Source organism: Peromyscus leucopus, chromosome 14 (genome assembly GCF_004664715.2).
Source record: "Peromyscus leucopus breed LL Stock chromosome 14, UCI_PerLeu_2.1, whole genome shotgun sequence".
NCBI lineage: Eukaryota > Metazoa > Chordata > Mammalia > Rodentia > Cricetidae > Peromyscus > Peromyscus leucopus.
The window spans coordinates 67,582,391-67,605,594 of record NC_051075.1 but is presented as its reverse complement, the minus strand read 5'-3'; the positions used below and the strand labels follow the sequence as shown (position 1 = coordinate 67,605,594).

At 37.8% G+C, this 23,204-nt stretch overlaps 1 protein-coding gene across 4 annotated transcripts in view; it reads left to right on the top strand.

Annotated features, from left to right (window-relative positions):
- The window catches only part of Rps6ka5 (ribosomal protein S6 kinase A5), a 162,271-nt gene that overhangs the window by 35,065 nt on the left and 104,002 nt on the right, over window positions 1-23,204 (top strand). For 3 of the 4 annotated variants that reach the window (XM_028886644.2, XM_037210779.1, XM_028886646.2), the window contains exon 2: window positions 9,859-9,930. The exons of the other annotated variant lie outside the window; for it this stretch is intronic. In XM_028886644.2, coding sequence (XP_028742477.1) covers window positions 9,859-9,930 — 72 coding nt within the window. The remainder of the gene's footprint in view (window positions 1-9,858; window positions 9,931-23,204) is intronic. 4 annotated transcript variants of the gene reach the window in all.

Sequence of the window (23,204 nt, the reverse complement as noted above, 5' to 3'; positions counted from 1 at the left end):
TTAAAGATTTACTTAATTTTTTTAACTTTTAGATTTATTTTTATGTATTAGTGTTTGTTTGTGTGTGTGTATGCCATGTGGGTGCCAGTGCCTGAGGAGACCAGAGAAGGTTGTCAGATCTCCTGGAGCTGGAGTTAATGGGTGGTTGTGAGCTTCCAACCACTGGTTATATGTGCTGGGAACCAAACTCTGGTCTTCTTTAAGAGCAGTGCATGTTCTTAACTGCTGAGCCATCGCTCAGCCTTCAAGGTCTACTTTAGACCTACCTAATGTTACCTGTGGTTTTTTTTGTTTGTTTGTTTGTTGATTTGTTGGTTGGTTGGTTGGTTAAACATTGATCCTGGATAATTTTACCATAAAAATTATTTAAATATGGGGAGAAAATTTTTAAGAATTAGTGTTTTTTAAATTACATCAATTCTGATCTTATAACTATCAAGATGCTATTATAAAAAAAGGAGATAGCAAGTTCAGTCAGTCATGGGGAACTGACCTTGTGTAGTTGGTAGGAATTTCAAAGGTACATACCAGTCTCAATGAAAAATAATGTGGAAATTCCTCAAAAGATTAAAAATAGAATTACCATTAGCACTTCCACTTCCCCTAAGATTTAAGTCCGTGTAAGAATTAAAGGCAATCTCCATATACATGGCTAAAAATATAAAAGTGACACACATGTTCATTGACAGATGAATTGTTGTTGTTTTCTTTTAGGGGGCCCTGCCACCCAGCTCCCAAATAAATCACACATGGAGGCTTATTCTTAATTATAAATGCTTGGCCTTAGCTTGGCTTGTTTCTTGCTAACTTTCCTTAATATATCCCATCTGCCTTTTGCCTCTGGGCTTTTCCTTTTCTTTCTTCTGTAAATCTTACTCTTACTCCGTGCTTGTTGTGTAGCTGGGTGGCTGGCCTCTGGAGTCCTCCTTCTCTGGCTACTTCTTCTTTCCCAGATTTCTCCTTCTATATATTTTCTCTGTCTGCCAGCTCCACCTATCCTTTCACCTGCCTTGCTTTTGGCTGTTCAGTTCTTTATTAAACTATCAGGTGTTTTAGACAGACAAAGTAACACAGCTTCACAGAGTTAAACAAATGCAACATAAACAAAAGTAACATACCTTAAAATAATATTCTACATTTCCCCCTTTTTGTCTAAATAAAAATGAAAAGTTTTAACTTTAACATAGTAAAACTATATGTAACAAAAACAGTTATCAAGTAAGAATTTACAATATCCTGTCCATTTGTAGTTAGCATATTCAGAGAAAATAATGCATTATCTATCCTATCTTAGTGAATCCAAAGTTTTACACCTAACTTACTTTCTATCATAACTGAGGAAAACTACAACTATAACTATCTAGTCTTCAACTCCATCAAAGACCCAGAAGAATGCAATATTATCTAACAACAGAGACATCTGCCTGGACAGTCAACCAAAGTTCCTCTGCAACATTGGGCATCCATCTTCAGCCTACAGGCCTAGAGTATCTGGCAGACTCTTTTATAAAGCAGGAATTTTGAAGGACTGTCCTGCCTTGTTGGCAGAGTTCAGCAGTTACTTTCCTGTGTATCTTGCAGGATATCTGGCAGACTCTTCTGTGAAGCAAGAATTTTCAAAGACTGTCCTGCCTTGTTTTGGCAACAGTTCAACAGTCTTTTCCCTATGTCTCCTGTATGTCCAGTCTGCACAGCACATTGTCAGCAGTCAAAGGCAAGAACAGTTTCTTTGCCCAGTGGCTAACCTTACTACAATGAAAGCCAACTACATAAGGAGTTTCTTCAATGCCCATCATCTTCTCTGAAGTAAATTGGTGCTGCCAGGAGCAGATGTGTCTCATTGTCTTGAAAAACTTTTAACAAAACATTTTAAATGCCATAATCTATAGGTCTTTGAAGTATTTGAAAACCATTTTACCCATCTAAATATATCTCTATATGATCTGGATACCTGACATACCAATAATATTGATTGTAACAAATGACTAACCACTAACCTATATTTCCTGATTATCCTATATAGTTTAGAAAAACAGCTTTCAAAAACTGGAATTTTACCTTATATTTTTAAATAAACTGTATAGGTACACTACCTTAAACAAGAATAGAAACATATATACAATATGTTGTAACAAAAATAATCTTACATTTTTATCAATATACAAAAATCCTTTAAACACGAGTAGAAACATCTATACAGTGTAATAAAAATAACTTTAAATTTGTATCAATATTCTATATTCCACTAAATAATAACAGATATCTATAACCCACCAAATAATCAAAAGCCTCCCACACCCCTCTTGGGAATGTGGACATTGTGTTCTCCAAACTGCTTCCTGCTGTCTGTGGATGAAGTATCTTTAGGGTCCCAGAGAGAAAATTTCAGATAATCGCCAAGTCCTGGGAAGACCAGCAGTAATCTTTGCTGATAGATATGACCTTTCAAGATTCAGGAGGTCTCTCCTGATCAAACCTGATCCATATTAACCCTGAAGGAATCCATAGCCTCTCATCTCCTGTTGGAACAAAACTCCAAAGCATTTTTGATTTCCATTTGACAAATATATTTTTTGACTTTTTAAAAGTTAAGGCATTCCTAAAGTATATAGGTGGATTTATTTGAACAGCCCCTCTTTCAATTCCAGGTCTCTTTGCAGCTGTCCTTTGCTCAGCAACATTCAAAAAATTCAAAATCAGCACAAAACGTACAGGATCCAGACTCCCTGTGTATTTCCTATCTTATGTGGCTTTTTTCTTTTATATTACTTTTTCTCTCTCTTTAAAGACTTTATTTTTTTTCTTAAACCTTTTTCTCTTAAACCTACATACATTGTTAAAAACACTGTAACCTGTTGTAACCTGTTTAGAGTTTTTTCCATCTGGACCTCTTTTATTGGGTATCTTCAGCCTTTTTTGACTGTATGAAAAAAACCTTTAAACTGCTAACGTACATCTGGATCCTCACACTCTCCTTTCTGTTGGCTCTGCCCGCTTCTTGGTTCATGAAAACCAAGGGTAAAACTCAGCTGGTCGGAGTTTTGTCTGACTAGGAACTGCATTCAGCCTTCTTAGTGCCAGTGCTTGCACTGTGAGGCATTTTTATTTAGGGTTTTGTTCCTATTTAATCTACTGACTGCTCAAGGGCTTGCCAGCAGGCAGAAACTCTTTAAGGAGCCATATCCTCTTTTTATTTTATTTTATTTTTTTTTAAAGCTTTCTTGGGCACTATGGAAATTCGAGTGCCACGTTGGTACACCAAAATGTTGTTGTTTATTTCTTACTCTTTGTTTCTCTGGGGCCCTGCCACTCAGCTCCCAAATAAATCACACATAGAGGCTTATTCTTAATTATGAATGCCCGGCCTTAGCTTGCCTTGTTTCTTGCCAACTCTTCTTAACTTTAAATTAAACTGTCTTTTGTCTGTGGGTTTTTACCCTTCTCTATTTCTGTAAACCTTTCTTTCTTACTCTGATGATGGTTGTATGGCTGGGTGACTGACCTCTGGAGTCCTCCTCCTTCTCTGGCTACTTCTTCTATCAGTTTCTCCTTCTATATATTTTATTTTCTCTTCCTGCCAGCCCCGCCTATCCTTTCTCCTGCCTTGCTCTTTCTTGGCCATTCAGTTCTTTATTAGACCATCATGTGTTTTACACAGGCACAGTAACTCAGCTTCACAGAGTTAAACAAATGCAACATAAAAGTAACACACCCTAAAATAATATTCTCCCACAGTGACTATATAACCAGATGTAGTATATACATAGTGACATGCTATTTAGTTTTATAAAGGAAGAAAAATTTGATACATGCTTTAACATGGATGAAATTTAAAGACTTTATGCGTAGTGAAGTAAGCTAGCTGCAGTAAGGTGTGTTTCCACTTAAATAAAGACACATGGAGCAGCCAAAATCATAGAGACAGAAAATACAGCATTGGTTGTCAGGGGCAAGAGGGTTTGAGGAGTAGCTGCTTAATTGATCTTAGGGGTTTCAGTTTCACAAGATGGAAGTTACCCAGGTGCTGACAGCTGTATAACAACACAATGCATATAATAACAGTAACTGGTGCGCTTACAATGACTGTTGCATGGATTTTACCACAATAAAGACTGAAAAGACAGGCCAGTCACACTTCCCAAACTGCATGTGTCTGTATTAGAATATATTTATTAAATATAGACTGGACTAAGAGAATTCAATTATGATGTAAGGAACAAATTTTCTCTCTTCCCCCCTTTCTCTCCTTGGAGACAGGATTTGTTTGCAGGTCAGGCCAGTTTCAAAGTTGCAATCCTCCTACCTCACCTTCCTAGTGCTTGGGACTACAGACACATACTACTACGCCCTGCTCAGGAACTAATTCTTTTAAATCTATTATGTAATGTAAGATTTTTTTCTTTAAGAATTGTTAATAAATCAAACTTTTTAAAGTGAATCACTTTAGTATTCATTAGAGTTTTGACATTTAAAAAAACATAAGTTGATGTGCTTATGAAGAGATTAGTTAAATTCAGTTTCAAAAGTGATTACTGAACCAAAGAGCATACTTTTAAAGAAGAACACTAATCAAGAAGTGAAGGATTTTCAGCATGTTGTAATGAGAAAAATGTTTGGTTAGACTTATTTTGTGAAAGCATTAAAAATTGTTTACACCTTTCTTTTCCTAAATAATCATTTAGATTAAGCTCAGTAATGTATTACTGCAAAAAGAATCTATAACTGCAGGGAGCTATGTGGAAGAAGAGGCAGAAAGAGTGTAAGAGCCAGAGGGGATGGAAGACACCAAGGAAACAGGCAATAGGACTGCCACATATAGGAACTTACAGAGACTGTGGCCGCATGCACAGGACCAACACAGGTTCAAGCCAGACATTGATGGGGAAGAGATGGAGGAAGGGAAACTGATCAGAATATATTGTAGGAATTTTCAATCAAAAAATTATATTTATTTTTAGGCAGGGTCTCATTGAGTAGCCTCAGCTAGATTGGAATTCATTTTGTGGACTAGGCTGGACTTGAACTCCCTCTGATTCAGTTAATTAGCAATTAGAGACACGCTTGTAGGAGACCTTAGAAGATCCAAAATATTATTTTAATCCAGCATTACTAATATTTAACTGCTTACCTCATATGGACACCAGGATAGATGCCAGCTCTGAACAGCTGATAAGCTCAGACTGCTGTTTTGTTTTAATTTGTGAAGAGTTCTCATAAGGTGTTGTTTTTGGGGGAAGGAGTTAACTCAGGGTTTAGGCTCATGTTGTGGTTTGGTGTCATTTTGTTGTTAGAACCAGAAATGCCCGAACTCTGATCTAGTTTGCTCTTTTAACCCTCAGCAGCCACAAAGGACCTATCTGCACAGAACAATAGTAGCTCCTGGGAATCAGAATACCACCTTAGTAATAGCTGTGTGTACTTCCAGCAGGTTAGTACAGAGCTATTATATAACCTATGTAGGAAGTTTAGGCTTACAGCTCAAGTGAGCTTTCTCTTTCCCTACCAACTCCATCTAATCTAGCATGTTTAGACATGTGACTTAGAATGTTAGAAGGGAGAGCAGATTAGTTAGTGGACTCCAGTTGTCTTATTCAGACTCTCATAATAAAAATACCATCAACTGAGTAGTGAAACCAACATACAAGTGGAGAATGGTGGCTCACACCTGTACTCACAGCACCCGAGAGGCCCAAACAGAATTGCTGCAAATTTGAAGCTAGCCTGAGTCACACAGTTTCAGGCCAGCCTGAGCTACAGAGTGAGACTTCATCTAAAACCAAAAAATACTCTCAAACAAAACTCCGTAAATAATCATGACTCTGTTCTGGAGACTGAAATGCCCAGGATCAGACATTGTCAGCTTCCGTCCCGACATTTCTGTTATGTCAGTGAGAGTAAGGAGTATTCTCACATGGCAGAAAGAAAAGCAAGAAGGGAAACACGTTCTTTTCTCTCTTTTTAGAAATTACTTCTTAGTTAACTTTTGACCATGTTGTAGATGTACATAGTGTATTGTGAATATATTTATTCTGTTACAGTCTCTTGTCAGACAAACAAACAAACAAAATGGTCAAACCACAGCTTTAAGACTATCACATCTACTTTGTTAACTGTTATATACACTGAAGGAGAAGAGCAGGAGACTAGTCTGTCTTCCCTAAGAAGTCGGACCATGCTGGAAATTTGAGCAAACCAAAACTCAAAGGGGAGGTGAGGTGGATCAAGACGTAAAGGTGCTTTCTGCAGAGATGGACAGATTCACAGGAGAGACCTGACACCAGCAGATGTGCTCTGATTGTCACATGTGCATCAGAACACCACATGTCAATAAAGAACTAATATATGTCTTTTTTTAAAAAAAAGACCCTTGTAGGAGCTCATCTTTTGAATGTAGTAACTCCACCTGCTCCTACTAATGTGCTCCCTCATTCATGTATTGAAAAAACATGTGATTTTGAGTTTTCTTTCAGAATGTTGGATTCATGTGTGGGTTTCTGTGTCCTCTTACATGTGGGGAGAACTAGAAAGGAAGTCTAGTGGAGGCATAATTTGAATTGGAGAAGGAACAAAGGCTGCTGTCTCTCACAACCATAATAAAGTACCACCTCCTTTGTGGTGTGAAAAAAGACAATGGGCAGTTCTAACTGCTTCAGCACTACTGGCTCTGGTACTATGGTCCCAGGCCTGAAGCTCATCATCTGAGCAACAGAATTAGCACTTTAATAAGTCTATGACTGTCTCACAAATGTAGAAGACAGTTACATAGTTGGCAGTGTTTATTTCACCTTTAGGTGAAATAAAATCTGTAAATATTTTAAGTCTTATTCTAATAATGTTAGTATTTTTATTTGGAGGTTTGAGCTCTTGTTCTTGAGGCTAACAATTTTATTAAAAACACAGTTTATTTTTAGATCTTCATGTTCAAAGGCTTTAATTGTACTGACAAAACAATAGCACAGAAGTAAGAACTATTTAGATTCACATGTTTATGTGTTTGCTTCAGAATCCATGTAATACAATATTACTCTTTGCTTTTCTTTAATCCTGTTCCCTGCCTTAGTCAGTGTTGTGAAAAAACACCATGACCAAGGCAACTCTTAAAAAAAAAAAAAAAAGCATTTAAATGGGGGCTTATTTACAGTTTTAGAGGGTTAGTGCATTATCATCATGGCAGGAAGCAGGTAAGCATGGTGTGGTACCAGTGGCTGAGAGTTTTACATCCTGATCCACAGGCGGGGGGGGGGGGGGGGGGGGGAGAGAGAGAGAGAGAGAGAGAGAGAGAGAGAGAGAGAGAGAGAGAGAGAGAATATGAGAATGAATTAGGTCTGGTGTGGATTTTTAAAGCCTCAGATGCAGAGATTCTCGGCCAAACCCCAGGTAGAGCTCCAGGAGTCCAACTGGCAAGAGGGAGGAGGGATTATATGAGCAAGAGATATCGACACCATGATTGGAAAAAGCACAGGGACAAATAGCCAAACTAGTGGAAACACATGAACTGTGAACCAAAAGCTGAGGAGCCCCCATGGAACTGGACCAGACCCTCTGGATAAGTGAGACAGACAGTTGATTAGCTTGAACTGTTTAGGAGGCCCCCAGGCAGTGAGACCAGGACCTGTCCTTGGTGTATGAGCTGGCTTTTTGGAACCTAGGGCCTATGCTGAGTCACTTTGCTCAGCCTTGGTGCAGGGAGGAGGGGACTGGACCTGCCTCAACTGAATCTACCAGACTAGGCTGAATCCCCAGGGGAGACCTTGTCTTGGAGGAGGTGGGAATGGGGGGTGGGTTGTGGGGGAAGGTTGAGTAGGGGGAGGGAAGAGAGGGGAATCTGTGGCTGATATGTAAAATTAATTTAATTATGAAATAAAAATATATATTAAAATAAAGAAATATACAGAGGGAAAAAAAAGCCTAAGAGCCCTCCCCTAGCTGCACACTTCCTCTAGCTAGGTCATGCCTCCTAATCCTTTCCAAAGAGTTCATCAGCTGGGGTACTAATTGTGCAAATATATGGCTCTATGGGGGCCATTTGTTTTTCAAATCACCACGTACTCCAAACAAAAACCTTGGTCATAGTGAGCTGGTTAGATCCACTGACCTTAAGACTTACTGGTCCCATAATTTTTTAAAATTAAAATAATTAAAAAATTAATTTAAAATGTGGATTTAATTAAACTTTGACAAAATACTGGAATTACTTACTGCCTCATGTAGATGTAGCATGAATTCTAATTGCTTAATAATAAAACCCCAGAACCAGGGTAAATGCTGTAAGATCGGAGAAGTAAAAGAACTAACCCAAGTCACCTCTTACCTCCACGGCTCCTCAGCTTGAAAAGGGGCTGAACTCCTGTCTCCTTCTGCTTTATTTATATTCCTCTCTCTGCTCAGCCATATCACTTCCTGTCTTCACCTCCCTAGTGCTGGTTTTAAAGGCATATGCCTCCTAAGTCCTGGGATCAAAGGTGTGTGCCATCACTGCCTGGCCACTATGGTTAATTAGTGGCTAGCTCTGCACTCTGATCTCCAGACAAGCTTTATTTGTTAGAGCACAAACAAAATATCACCACAGCCTCAAATTTGTAGCTCTAAAATTTCTTACTTGAGTCTAATTTTCATGAAGTTATGGTCTCAAATTTTTAATTTATTTGTAAACACTTAACTTGTACACACCAAGTACTGTATAAAATTTGACTCTTTCAGTCTTCATTACAACTTCGTGGGGTAGACCTTATTCTACTTTCTGTTATTTTACAGACATTTTGAAAGATTTGTATGTTGAACACTCTTATACTTGCTGTCTGGATTGTATATTTGTTATATTTGGTTTATGACATAGCTATTTATATTCAGCCATCAGTCCATCTTATCTTCCTAATGCTTTCAAAGTAGATTGTAGATGCCAGTATATTGTAGGGGTGGAGTTGTTGTTGTTAATTGTCCCTATCTTAGGTTGTTGGGAACTGACACACAGAGAACTAATCTGTTCAAGAGTACGCAGCATTTAAGTGGTAGAACTTGTAGTTGGATTAAGCATTTCTTGACAACTTCTACAGAAAAATAGTTCACATAATATTCATAGGCATTATTATTAAGAGCAATTTGTTAAATAAATTTTAAGAATGCAATACCTTAGCCTTGAAGATTTATAGTACAGAATCTGTAAGGTCCTGTGGTAAAGAAGCCCTTTAACTCTGCTAAAGGCAACCATTTTCAGATTTTTTTTCCACCAGAGTACCCTGTTCCCCGCTTTTCTCCAAACAGCTTTTCACATGTAGTTGGGTAGGACCAGAACTCAGTGGAGAATACTGTGGGAAATGCTCACTTATAACATATTCTTCTTTTGCTTATTTAGGACAGAACATGTTTTGGAGTGTGTGTATATTTCAACACACCCCTAGAGTTTTAGAGCTGACAGGGATCTTAGTTGTCTAAACCAGTGCTCTCACTTCAGATGGGGAACTGAGACAGTGTGTGTCCATAGCTAGTGCACACTAACTCATGGTACATTTTTAGTGGCACAAATGGGACTAGAACACAGATAGCCCAGAATCTAGTATGGTAGTTAGGCGCATCACTCATATTTGTTACATAAATGAATTCTTGTAAATCTGTCCATTTTTCACTATAAATCTACCTGTGTATTATAACTTTTGTTTATTATTAGACTTTATGTTGATTTAACCTATGGTAAAAATATCTAGTCACTAAATTTTTAAGAAAAATTTTATTATACTTAAGATATAAAATATAACTATACAAGATTGAGAAATAAAACTTTGCTAATACCCCCAAAAGTCCCTAGAGTCCTCCTGTTGCTGACCCCTTTAATTTTTTCTTTCTTTTTTTCTTTCTCTTTAGCCAACTTAACAGGACATGCAGAGAAGGTGGGAATTGAAAATTTTGAGCTGCTGAAGGTCCTAGGAACTGGAGGTAAATCTCAGGTTATCCCCGCCCCTTTTTAAGAACAAAGAGTGCTTACTATTTTGTGACATAGGGTTGATAATCTTCATGCAGAAGTCATTGACAGTTTTAAGAGCATGAGGAATCCAATAAGAAAACTAAAGAATCTCTTTTTTTGCTGCCTTAGTCCCAGCACTTGAGATGCCAGGGGCAGCACTAACAAGAGTTCAAGGTTAGCCTGAGCTGTAAAGCAAAGCTCAAGACCTTATCCAACAAACAAGCCAACAACAAAAGTCTTTTTAAATCTAATGTTGGGAATGTAAATTAGTATGTCTTTACTTAGACACAGTATTGGTTTTCAGAAGTCACTAGCATGTAGAGAGCTTATTATACACCAAGCACCTTATGAAGTGATTTATATTGATTGATTTATTTAGTTTTCTCTTAAGGCTGCTGTAATTCAGGGCACATCATTGTAATAATGAACAAGTCAGGATCTGTCATTAACCCAACACTTAAGAGTCTGGCTAATTGAAGTATGGTTCTATTTATGTCCTATCATCTATGTAAGATTGAAATGATCTGTATTCATTAACATTTTAGAAAGCTTTTCCAAGTCATAAATTTAAAAAAACAGCCATAGAGGAGAATATACACTGTACAAATATACAATAGAAACAATTATATTAATGAATGTCTACATGTATTAGCATGGAAAAAAATATCTGGGATGTATCCCCAAATGGTAACATGATAATCTCTGGGTGAGCTTGTTTTTGTTTTGTTTTGTTTCCCTGTATTCTTTCCTGTATCTTTGAAAATTCTCTGTCTCAGTTCCTGTTGTTCAGAAGTCAGGCTGGTATTGCAGGCATGGCATCTGTGCAGTTCTACAGATCTCTACACTCAGAAAAGCCTGTGTACAATGTAATGCTCTGCTGTCACCCTTCTCAAGTTCATTCACATACAAAGCCACATGCACTTGCACTGGGCCCTGCCAATCTTGTAGCTGATCTTGTCACTTTGTCCCCATCCTGGCGCTGGAATGCCCTGCTCTGCAGTTACAACATCTGTGAGAACTGGTTATTCTCATTCTCCTATCTCAAGTCCTATTGAAGAAGTTCTGAACTCATTTCTGTCCTTAACAGGCCATAGGCACTTCCATGGAAGGAGAAGCCAAGCCTCAGAGGAAGACCAGTTTTCTTTCTCTTTAAAGTTTAGCTTCACCGTTTAAGGAACATCTGCCTTTTTAGATTTTTCAGCTCTGGTAGGAAGTGGCAACTGCCAACTTTCCAGCAGTAGAGAAATCTGGGTTTCCATAATTGTTCCCCTTACCCTAGCCTCACATATGTGGTGCTATTGTATTCCCCAATATATCGTGCACCCTAATAAATTTATCTGGGGTCAGAGAACAGAACAGTCATTAGATATAGAGGCCGGAAAATGGTGGCACACACGCCTTTAATCCTATCACTTGGGAGGCAGAGATCCATCCGGATCTCTGTGAGTTTAAAGCCATACTGGAAACAGCCAGGCATGGTGACTCACGCCTTTAATCCCAAGAAGTGAGCCTTTAATCCCAGGAAGTGAGGGCAGAAAGGTATATAAGGCGTGAAAACCAGGAACTAGGTTGGTTAAGCTTTTAGGCTTTTAGCAGCAGTTCAGCTGAGATCCATTTGGATGAGAACTCAGAGGCTTCCGGTCTGAGGAAACAGGATCAGTTGAGGAATTGGTGAGATGAGGAAGCTGTGGCTTGTTCTGCTTCTCCGATCTTCCAGCTTTGACCCAAGTACCTGGCTCCAGGTTTGTTTTTATTAAGACTATTTAAGATTCATGCTGCACACACATGTTTACATTCACATGTACAAATTATCTTTAGGTCATTCAGTAGTGAGTGTTTGTGCTCAGGGGCATGTCATACAAGGGTTTTATACCCATGCTGAGTTATTATTTAGCATGCAGTGTAGAGCCAACTTTGAGAAGAGCCAATGAACAAGCCTGCTGATGTATTCCTACCAGCTAAGGCTGTGATGCCAGAAAGATTCCTAGTGTAATTGTCAACTCAACATTTTCCAGTGCTTGCTCAGCTTTAGTTCATTCAGAGAAGTATATTTCTAAGGAACAAAACTAGCCCCACCTTACCTAATCCACAAGAAAGAATGCTTTCAAAATATCAAAATAATGTTGGTTATCCCTACCTTGTTTTCCTGTTTCAAAGGTAGTATCTATCTACTCAAAGGACAAAACAAGTCTAGACCTGTGGTTCCCTTAAAATGATGTTTGCAATACATTGTCAAAAGCTTTTCAGGTCAAGTTCTCCTCACATTATGTGTTATATTTACATGGTTTCTTTCTTTCTGGTGACAGCTTAATTGAGATACAGTGCATATACTATATAGTTTACCCATTTAAAGTACACAGTCAATGCTTTGAGTGTATTTAGAGTTGTGCAGCTATAATCACAATCAATTTTAGACCTTTTCATTTTAACCTCAAGAAGAAACCTTGAATTTTTAGCTGTTACTTCCACACTTACCATCCTCTGTCCCTAAACAACCACTAACTGTTTGTGTTATTCTGGACATTTTTTGTAGTGGATTCATATATGTGGATTTGGGTGACTGGCTTCTTTCATGTTCTATGGGTTAAAATATGTTGTAGCAGATATTAACACTTCTTTCCCTTTATGGCCAGATAGTTCATCGTACGGCTCATCCATTCATCAGTTGATGACTGTGATGGTTAGCTTTACATGTCAACATAATAGCTATAATCTCCCAATAGGAGAGACTCAACAATGCGTTGCCTGCATTAGGTTGGCCAGTATGCATGTCTTTGGGAGGATTGCCTTAAGTTAATCAGTGTGGAAAGACCAAGCCCATTCTCTAGCAGGGGTTCCTGGACTGTTGTAAAAGTGGAGAAATTGAAACAAGCGAGTAGAAGCATGCATTCATTGCTCTCTGCTTTTGACTGTAGATATGGTGGGACTAGCTGTTAGTCATTCTTGCCTTGACTTCCCCACAATGATGGACTGTAACTGTAAAGTGAAATAAACCCCCTTTTCCTTAAGTTGCTTTTTGTTAGGGTATTTTATCTTAGCAACAGAAGTGAGACTAGAACAGTAACCATTGGAGTTGGTCCCACTTTTTATCTGTGAAGTATAGACTTGAATGCTGTGAACAGTCACACACACACAGTGTTTCATGTCAACCTGGGTTTTCATTTCTTGGGTATATTCCAAGGAACAAATTGCCAATTTTAATAGCGACTCTGTTTAACTACTTAAGGAGCTGCTAGACTGTTTCCCCAAATGGCTGTACCATTTACATTCCCGTGAATGGTATGTGGTGATATACTGTGTACCACAATAAAGCTTGCCTGAGGATCAGAGGACAAAGCCAGCCACTATATTAAACATAGAGTTCAGGCAGTGGTAGCACACGCCTTTAATCCTAGCATTTGGGAGGTAGAGATCCATCTGGATCTCTGTGAGTTCAAGGCCATACTGGGAACAGACCCAGGTGTGGTGGCACAGGCCTTTAATCCCAGCACTAGGAGGGAAGGAAGACCACAAGGCATAGAAAGGTATATAAGATGTGAGTAAACAGGAAGTCTCTCTCTCTTGAGGCTGAGGATTTTGTAGAGGTAAGAACGTGGCTGGCTTGTTCTGTTTTTCTGATCTTTCAGCTTTATATACACACACACACACACACACACACACACACACAGAGAGAGAGAGAGAGAGAGAGAGAGATATCTCGGATATATCCCCAAATGGTAACATGATAGTCTCTGGGTGAGCTTGTTTTTTTTTTTTTTTTTTTTTTTTTTTTTGTGTGTGTGTGTGTGTGTGTGTGTGTGTGTATTCTTTCCTGTATCTTTGAAAATTCTCTATCTCAGTTCCTGTTGTTCAGAAAGTCAGGCTGGTCTTGTACGCATGGCATCTGTGCAGTTCTGTAGATCTCTGCACTCAGAAAGCTCTGGTTTTTTTTTTTATTAATAAGACAGGTTAGCAATTCATGTTAAAATGGTATGTAAGGGTTCCAGTTTCTTCACATCCTTTTCAACATCTGCTATCTAATTTTTTATGATTATTCTGCTAGATGTAAAATTACTTAGGTTAATCCTTGGGAACAAAATCCATTAATAGTTTTTGTTATCTGGCCAACTGATTAAATTGTACTAGTGCATTTATTTTCCATTTTCAGATGTTTTACAAAAAGTCATGTATAATTTTGAATATTTTGTATAAAGTTAAATAATTCCCTTTTAAACTGTCTCCAGTTTTAAGCTGTCTTTGATATGACAGTGGTCTTGTATGTTTACTACAGGTTAAGTTTAACAATTTGTGTCAGTAAGAAATCTGAGATAGGTCGGGTGGTGATGGCGCACGCCTTTAATCCCAGCACTGGGAGGCAAAGGCAGGCGGATCTCTGTGAGTTTGAGGCCAGCTTTGTCTACAGAGGGAGTTCCCTGTGAGTTGAGGCCAGCCTGGTCTACAGAGTGAGTTCCAGAAAAGTCCGGGCTATTACATAGAGAAATCTTGTCTCAAAAAAAACAAAGAAAGAAAGAAAGAAAGGAAGGAAGGAAGGAAATAAATAAATAAATAAATAAATCTGAGACAGAAAAATACTATAAATATAAATCTCACTTTCGTCTGTGCTGTTTGGAGAGTTTGTAGCATCTTGGTGTTTTGAAGAGCTTCTCAGCTTAACCAGGGTTCTACCACCAGAGAAGCCAGGAACACTTCCAAATGGGGATTAAGGGAAGCTGGACATTGCCTGCCACAGATTACTTTTTTCACGTGGTATATAGCCTAATTTTTTTTTTCTCACAACCAAGGAGACCCTCACATGAGAAGCATATTTGAACTCTTGGATGTCTTGTGGCCCTTGTCTGCTCATGTATAGTTTATGTTTACCTGCTCATTTGCTGACACCTGGAACCCAACTTTGTGTTCTTCTTGGCATCCCAGGATAAACCCAGTGTGGCCTTCTTTAACTGGAAGGCATAGACCAATGCTGGGCAACATAAATTACAGAAATTCAGTGCCCTTGGCACATTTTTTTTCCCCACTAGAATTTATTGCTATTTCAGGAAAACAGCCTTTGGATACATATCTCTCCCTCATCATTGTCTTTATTTTATTGGCAGAAAACTAAGATATTTCATAAATGAAATCCACTATATAATATATAATACAAAGATCTTAATTTTTTTACTGTCGTTTCCTATTTCATCATCATCATCACCATCATTTGCTTTTTTTGTGATGTAGCCCTTGCTGACATGGAATTTGCCATGTAGACCAAGCTGGCCTCAAACTCATAGAAATCCATTTACCTCCTTACTGAGAACTGAGATTAATGTTGTACACAACCACACCTAGCTCATTTTCCACCTTTAAACATCAAAAGTTTATTTCTCTTTAATGGAAATAAAAAATACCCATATTAAAATACTGAAACGGCATTCATCTAACACTGCTAGTTCTCTAACCTCTTTGCATTCATTAACTACTACTTCATAAGTACTTAATGTTCATGAGTTTTATCTACTTCATATGTTTAAAAAATAACTAAAGTAGATTTCCATTTGGGCAACATGTAAGTGAATGCTGTTTGGTTTTAAATTGAATGTTGTTATTTTGATATCAAGCTGAATGAACTAATCACAAGAAAATGATATTATTCCATAAAAGCTGTCTCAGTCTCTGTTCACCATTTGTATTCATACTTTTCTTGTTGCTCTGACCAGTTACCTGACAGACATTACTTGGGGGAGGAAGGTTTATTTTACTTAATAGTCTGATAGTGAGAAGGTATAGTGGTGTTCATGGGAGCAGAAGCATGAAGTGGCTTGCTCACATTCCGTGGATCAGGAAGTAGGGAGGAGGGCTTTGCCAGATACTAGGTGAGACTATAATGCTCAGGGTCCAATCCCCCCAGGGAGTCACTTCTTTCAGCTAGGCCTCACCTTCTAAAGATCCCATAATCTTTGAAAACAGTGTCATCATCTAGGAACCAAATGGGGGCACATTGCACATTCAAACCATGGTACCTTCTAATCAGGCACCTTAAAATTAATTCCTTAGATGTCTAAGAGATTCAGGGATCAGCCTCCAAAGCATACTAAATAGCATACTAACCAGCACATGGGACAGTTAGACCAATGTTAGGAAAGTGTGTTTAGTAAAGTTTGAAGCTTATTAGAACAATACAGTGAGAACCATGTTTTTCTTACCTAAGTTACAAGATAATTAATTCTTTATAACTTTTAAACTTATAGCAAACTATCATTTAAAGAATGAAACATTGTACTTGACACAGGACACACTGCATTGTAACTTTCACAGACACAGAATTCTTAGATTCCCGATAAATTTAGTTGACCTCATAGTTCATTAGCACTACTTCAAACAGACCAGTTTGCAAGCAAACAGCATCTACAAATAATTGTTACTGTATATAGTTCTTAGGGAAAATGTACTTATTTTTGAACAGTCATGTGGTTATAATAAAGATGGGGTGTACATCACTGTTTGGTGAAATTTCATTCATTACCATTCTTCATGATTTTTCAACCTTTTTCAGTAGACAAAAACTTTCCAAAAAGTTGGAATTCTAAGTACAGCTTATCTCCTGGTATTAATAAAAGCTGGAACAAACATCAGCAATCAAAAATATGATCGAGGCCAATAAGATGGCTCCGATAAAGGTACTGGCCGCCAGGTCTGTCCATATGAATTAGATACCTGTAATGCACATGGTAGAAGGAGAGAACTGACTCCTGCAGGTTGTCTTCTGACCTTTATGTGTACAGCACACACATGCACTAAAATGTTTGACAGTCGTCTTTCCACACAAAATCTGTGCAGGGTAGTGAGAGTTAAAGTTTTTAAGAAAGACAAGTTTTCAGGTTGTCTTACTTCACTGAATTGTGGCAGTGTCAACTAATTTCTTCCATAAACCTTTTTTTGCCTCTGTTTCAGACCACCATTTGTAGCTCACCTTGGTCACATAGGATTGATGAAGGTGCATGAGCGCCAAGTGGGCAGCTGGGCTGCCTCTCAAGAGTGTAGCTGGGCTCAATACGGAGCCCTTAGGCCACACAGCAGCCTGTCCACCTCTGAAATTTTCTCTGGTTAATTTGTCAAGAGTAATTTCTTGTAAACAGTAGCTTCTCAGTAAATGCTGATTGAATGAATGAGTTTATTTACTTCATATTACAGGACTTCTGTAGTGATCTTTGAATATTTGAAAGCAAACTACCTTTTTTTTTAAACTTGTAGCATTTGCCTTATCTGTATTTTGGAGATTATGTTCTGGAAAAGAATTTAGATATTTTTCCATATTAAAGTTTTAGAAATGTTAGCTTTTATTATGCTCTTTTTTATTAAAAGCATAAGTTAGCAGCATAAGTGACCAAAAGAAACGGTTTACATAGTTTTACCTCTGCTTTCATGAACTCAGTTATTGTTCATTTTACCTTTTCAATAGAAGTACACCAGTTACTCCAAAAAGTAAGTTACAGGAAAGCCCTCATACCGAGATCACGTTTTATTCCAGGTATAGATAAAGCCACATAATACTTAAATCAGTGGCAATAGATGACTTCTGGCATCTTCTGAACTTTCTTAAACATCCTATGAAAATGAAATATTAATTAGTTTTCATATAGCATTGCACAGCATGCATGTAACAAGAATTATAAAACTAATTCCATTCCTTGATCTGGCAGTTTTATATGGCAGAATGTTCCAGTTAACAGAAATGGAAACAAAAAGATACTTTATTTTCTTTTGAGTTAGATTGACAGCTGAGTTGTCCTGAAAACCCCTTTCATTATTAAATTCCCAAAGTGCTAGATAAAATATATTTTAAAAACTATGTCTGCTACTGACTGCATAGGTTAACTGACAAGAATAAGGAAAATCCTTAGATTCAAAAGAGTAAATGGGAGCAAGAATCTAAAGAACTAAATAAGCTCCCTGAAGACACAAGTTTTGCTGGGAAGTCTGCAGTAAAAGTGAGCTAGTTTTAAAATTTGCAGTTTCCTTGCTTGGTATGGGAGAGTGCATGTAAGGCACGGGAGAGATACAGACAACGACTGCTCATTAAAAGAAGAAAAAAAAATCCAGCCTGCAAAGGGATGGAGAAGAAACTTCTGGCTCAACATTGGCAGGTGGGGACACAAAAGAAATGCAAGTCTTTCAAGCTTGCTCAGCCATACGCTGTGCATCATACAGGTTTGCAGCTTCAATACTATATACTATGTAATAACTAAAGCCAAACAGAAATTGAACTTATGTTAATGGTTTCTAGGAAAGCAAACATTAATCCTCTTAGTAGGATTAAACTCATTTCTCTGTGTAAGGCAGTGTTGGGGGGGGAGGGAGTATGTGCACAGGTATATATGTATATATGTGCCTATGTGTAGAGGCCAGAAGTTGGCATCAGATGTCTTCCTCATTCTCTCACACCTTTTCTTTTTCCTCTTTCTGTCTGTCTGTCTATCTCTCTGTCTCTCACTAAGCCTGGAACTTAGCAATTCAACTAGACTCTCACCAATGAGCCCCATTCCTGCCCCCCAGTGCTGAGGATGCAGATGAGTGTTGCTGCACCCAGATTTTACATGTTGTTTGAGGATTTGAGGTTAGGCTTCCTGCTTGCAGACACTACAGACAGAGCCATTTCCCAAGCTTTTACCTAGATATTAAAGGAAGTGTTAAAGTTATACAAGTTAAGACCGTACTATAAACATTGCAAACATCCAAGAGCAAGGCAGCAGGTCTGAAGAATGGAAACAGCAAAGCAGCACAAACACATATTCTTTATTTTAGATTTGAAATATGATATAAATGCTTATGTTTATTTTAGTAACTTATTTCAGTTGGAAAATAATTGTGTATATTTATAGAGTAGAATGTAATGTTTTGACTTATTTATATGTTGTATGGAGATTTACTCATGATTACTGTCTAACGTATTTATCCTCCACTGACTTTTTATGTAGTAAGGATATGAAAACAATCTGTTAGAAATATTGAAATATACAGTACATTATTATCTTTAACTATGGTTACCACGAAACACAATAGTGTAATACTAAAGTTTTTTTTTTTTTTTAGGTGGTATATACTTTTAATTCCTGCACTTGGGAAGCAGAGTCAGGCAGATTTCTGAGTTGGAGGCAAGCCTAGTCTACATATGAATTCCAGGATAGCCAGGGCTATATAGATAGGACCCTGTCTCAAAAGACAAACAACAACAACAAAAAAAAATTAACAAGAACAAAACTTATTCTTCAGTTGACCTGAAACTATATCTATTGATCAACATCTCAGAGACTTTTGATCTTACTATTAAGAATAAGATGTAGGGTTGGAGAAATGGATCAGCAGTTAAGAGCACTTGTTACTCTTGTGGAGGACCCAGGTTCAATTCCCAACATTCCTGTGGTGGCTTACCACCATCCATAACTACAGTTCTAGAGGTGCCTTCTTCTAGTTTCCTTGGGCATAAGGCATACACATGGTACACATACGTAAGTACATGCAGGCAAAACACTCAAAGAAATAAATAAATCTTTTTAAAAACACACAAAATATGCTGAGTTTGGCACATGCCTATAATCCTTACACTTAGAAGGTGAGGAGAGGAGGTTTATGATTTCAGGGTCAGCTTAGGCTATCTCAAAAAAGAGAAAATAGAAGAGAATGAGTGAATGAAAAAATATGCTAAGAAAAAACGATGCAGCTTTTCTTCCTTCTCTCTCCCTCTCTCCCTCACCTCCCTTCATTTCTTTCTTTCTTCTGAAAAAGGCCATGGGGCTGGAGAGATGGTCCAAGAGTGCTTGCTGTTTTTCAGTGGACCTAAGTTTGGTTCCTAGCCCCCATATTGGGTAACTCCCAACTGTCTATACTTCCAGGTCCTGGGGATTCACACCTTCTTCTGGACTCTGTATACACATGTACACACAAATAAAAATTAAAAAGAAAAAATGTAAAGGGTTACTTATGATATAGATTAGCACACTACTAAATAACCAGTACTAACTACTATTATTCATGTGAAAATACTTACTCAAATGATAAAAACTATGGATTGTTCACTAGTAGGTGAGATAAAAAGAATTAGTGAATAGAAAGATAGATTAGATAGACTTGAGAAAAAAATAGGCAGAATACATTGTTGTGGAATATTTCTTTAGCTACGTAAAGGTGTGTTACATTTATATATGTTGCATTTGTTTAACGATGTAAAGATATGTTACTTTGCCTGCCTAAGGCACCTGATTGGTCCAATAAAAAGCTGAACAGCCAATAGATAGGCAGAAGGGGGATAGGTGGGGCTGGTAGTCAGAGAATAAATAGGAGGAGGAATCTAGGCTGGAGGAGAAGGAAAAGAGAATGAGGGAGAAAAAGAGGAAGACACCCAGCCAGGCAGCCACCAGCCAGACATGAAGGAAGCAAAAAAATAGGATATACAGAATGAAAGAAAGGTTAAAAAGTATCCTGTGACAAAACGTAGATGAAGAGAAACAGGTTAAATTAAGTGATAAGAGCAATGGGACAAGCTTAGATAAGACCGAACATTCATAACTAATAATAAGTCTCTCAGTGTCATGATTTGGGAGCTCGTTGGTGGTCAAAGCCTGCTACAATACATAATAGGGGAAATTAACATATATAAAAAGTCAGATTAAAGCATGAGTTACCAAGAAGATGTCACAGTTGTCTAGCCAAGAGTTACAGAAGGAGATAACAGAATGAGGAGAAACCAAGAGTTACAGAAGGAGATAACAGACTGAGGAGAAACCAAGAGTTACAGAAGGAGATAACAGAATGAGGAGAAACCAAGAGTTACAGAAGGAGATAACAGAATGAGGAGAAACTTTTTTAAAGAGATGACAGCTTAGTATTTTGAACGTTGATAAAACATGAATTCTGAGAATTAGGAAACATAGAAAATCAGCAGACAAGTAAGAAGAAGTTCATATGGAAATAAATGAGAGAAGCTTGTTGAACATAAGGACACGCATACCCCAAAGCAGCCAGGGAAATACTTTGTAACATAAAGAAATGGTTATTTTAACTCAGTCATAATTGTTGTCTTCAACAGCAACCATGGAAAGAATAGAACAATACTCTTTGTAAATTGCACAGAGAAATGACTGTCAGTCTAGAATTCTGTCCTTAGCAAAACTTTTCCAGGAGTGAGGACAAAATAGATTCATATATGTATGTGTGTGCATGCACATGAGCATGTGTGTATATGTGTGTTTCTACATGTGGAAGCCAGAGCATAACCCTGGTATAGTTCCTCAGCAGCAATCCACAGTGTGTTTTGAAACAGGATCTCTCACTGGCCTGGAACTCACTAATGAAGCTAGGCTAGCTGGCTAGCAAGTCCCAGGGGTCCTTCTGTCTGCTTTCCTAGCACTGACATGATGAGTGAGTGTAACCATGCTTTGCTTTTTTATGTAAGTTCTGGGGATCGAACTCAGATCCTCATGATTGAGGCAGCAAATATTTGACATGCTGAGCTATCTTCCCAGCCCAGAATAGACATTTAAAACATACAAACATTGAGCATGTTTTCCACCAATAGTTCCTCACTAGAAAACTGTAAAGCTATTAGGAGGAGGAAAAATGATGCCAGGAGAGTTTCTGAGATGCAAAAAGAGCTGAGAGGTAACAGAATACATGAGCATTACTTATGGTAAGACCATAATTATAATGTCTCATTTGTGTAATTAAACTAAGACAACTGGAATGTTGGACAAAATCACATATGATTTCAGAGGTGTTGGGAACTCAGGTTCTGAGGTACATACCATAAAATGCACATGAATCTTCAGTGTATAAATTAAAAAACTGTAGGGTGTGATGGTGCACGCCTTTAATCCTAGCATTCTGGAGGCAGAGGCAGGCAGATCTCTGTGAGTGTGAGACCAGACTGGTCTACATGGCCAGTTCCAGGACAGCCAGGGCTACATAGAGAAACTCTGTCTCGAAAAACCAAAAAATTAAAAAAAATAAAATAAAATAAAAAATAAAAACGAGACTGGTAAAATATACGTAGTCCTATAACATTAAAGTGGTCAATAAGTAAGTCTTCCCAGTAAGAAAATGCTTAGTACAGTTTTAAGAAGTTATTACCAAATCTTGAAGATAATGCTAAGTTTGTAAAACTTAGAAAACGGAAAAAGATTATTTCCTCCAATTGATTTTCCGAGAACACTAATACCTTGATTCACAAAGCATGCCAGGGGAGTATAAGGAGGGGAGTAGAAGCCATCTCACGTCTGTGAAAATTGTATGTGGTATTTGCAAAGCCAAACCTTGGGCTTCTTTCAGCACACCCTGTCCTCTGACTCGTGTCTCCCCTGCTTTTGCATATCATTTCCAGGCTTTGAAGACAGCTCTCAAGGTGAGGAAGTGGTGTCGCTGTCATGTTGTGCTTCTCCATCAGTCTCCATTTCATGCTCCTCACTCTGCCTTAATGGGTCTATTGTTAGCCGCAGATGCTGCTTCTCTTTCTTTCGGTGACAGAGCAGCTCTTAAGAGAAGATGGGATAACTAAGGAATGTCATTGTAGACATTTCTGAACTCAAAATCCAAGTTTTGATGACTAAATGGAGTAGGTGGACACTTTTATTATGAATATAATAAAATCAATTTTTATTCAAAATTTTACCACTAATCTTTCAGTTTTATTACCTTCTTAAAAAGATAATTTTTTTCAGCACCACTTAGAATAATAGAACATCATATGTCTCTGTGTGTCATGTAAGGTTTTTTTGGGAAGTAAAACTGAAAACTCTTTTCTGATAAATTAATTTTTATATATTCTGAACTAGAAAAATTCTGTTTATCAAATAGCTTAAATGTAGCATTGCTGGATGTTTGAACATGGAAGATCTGCTGTTTTGTTCTTTTACTGCAGGCTGAACTTCGGGCCTTGTGCATGGGAGGCAGTAGCTGCACCCCTGAGCTACACCATCAGCCAGCCCTCTTTTAACTTTCTGTTTTAAGACAAGATCTTACTAAGTCATACAGGCTGTCCTTGAATTCAGTCTATAGCCTAAGTTGACCTTGAATGTGAGATCCTCCTGAGTATCTGTATTATAGGCCTGCTCTATAAGTCCTGTTTCATTTTAAAAAATATCTTACATTTAAATTCATATGCTATTCATAAATTTTTCTTTGGAGGGTTGATTTATTTCTTCTTGAGATTCCTTTAGTCTTTTACTAATCTGTTGACTACTTTTCATAATCTAGAAACTTTGAAATAAATAAATTC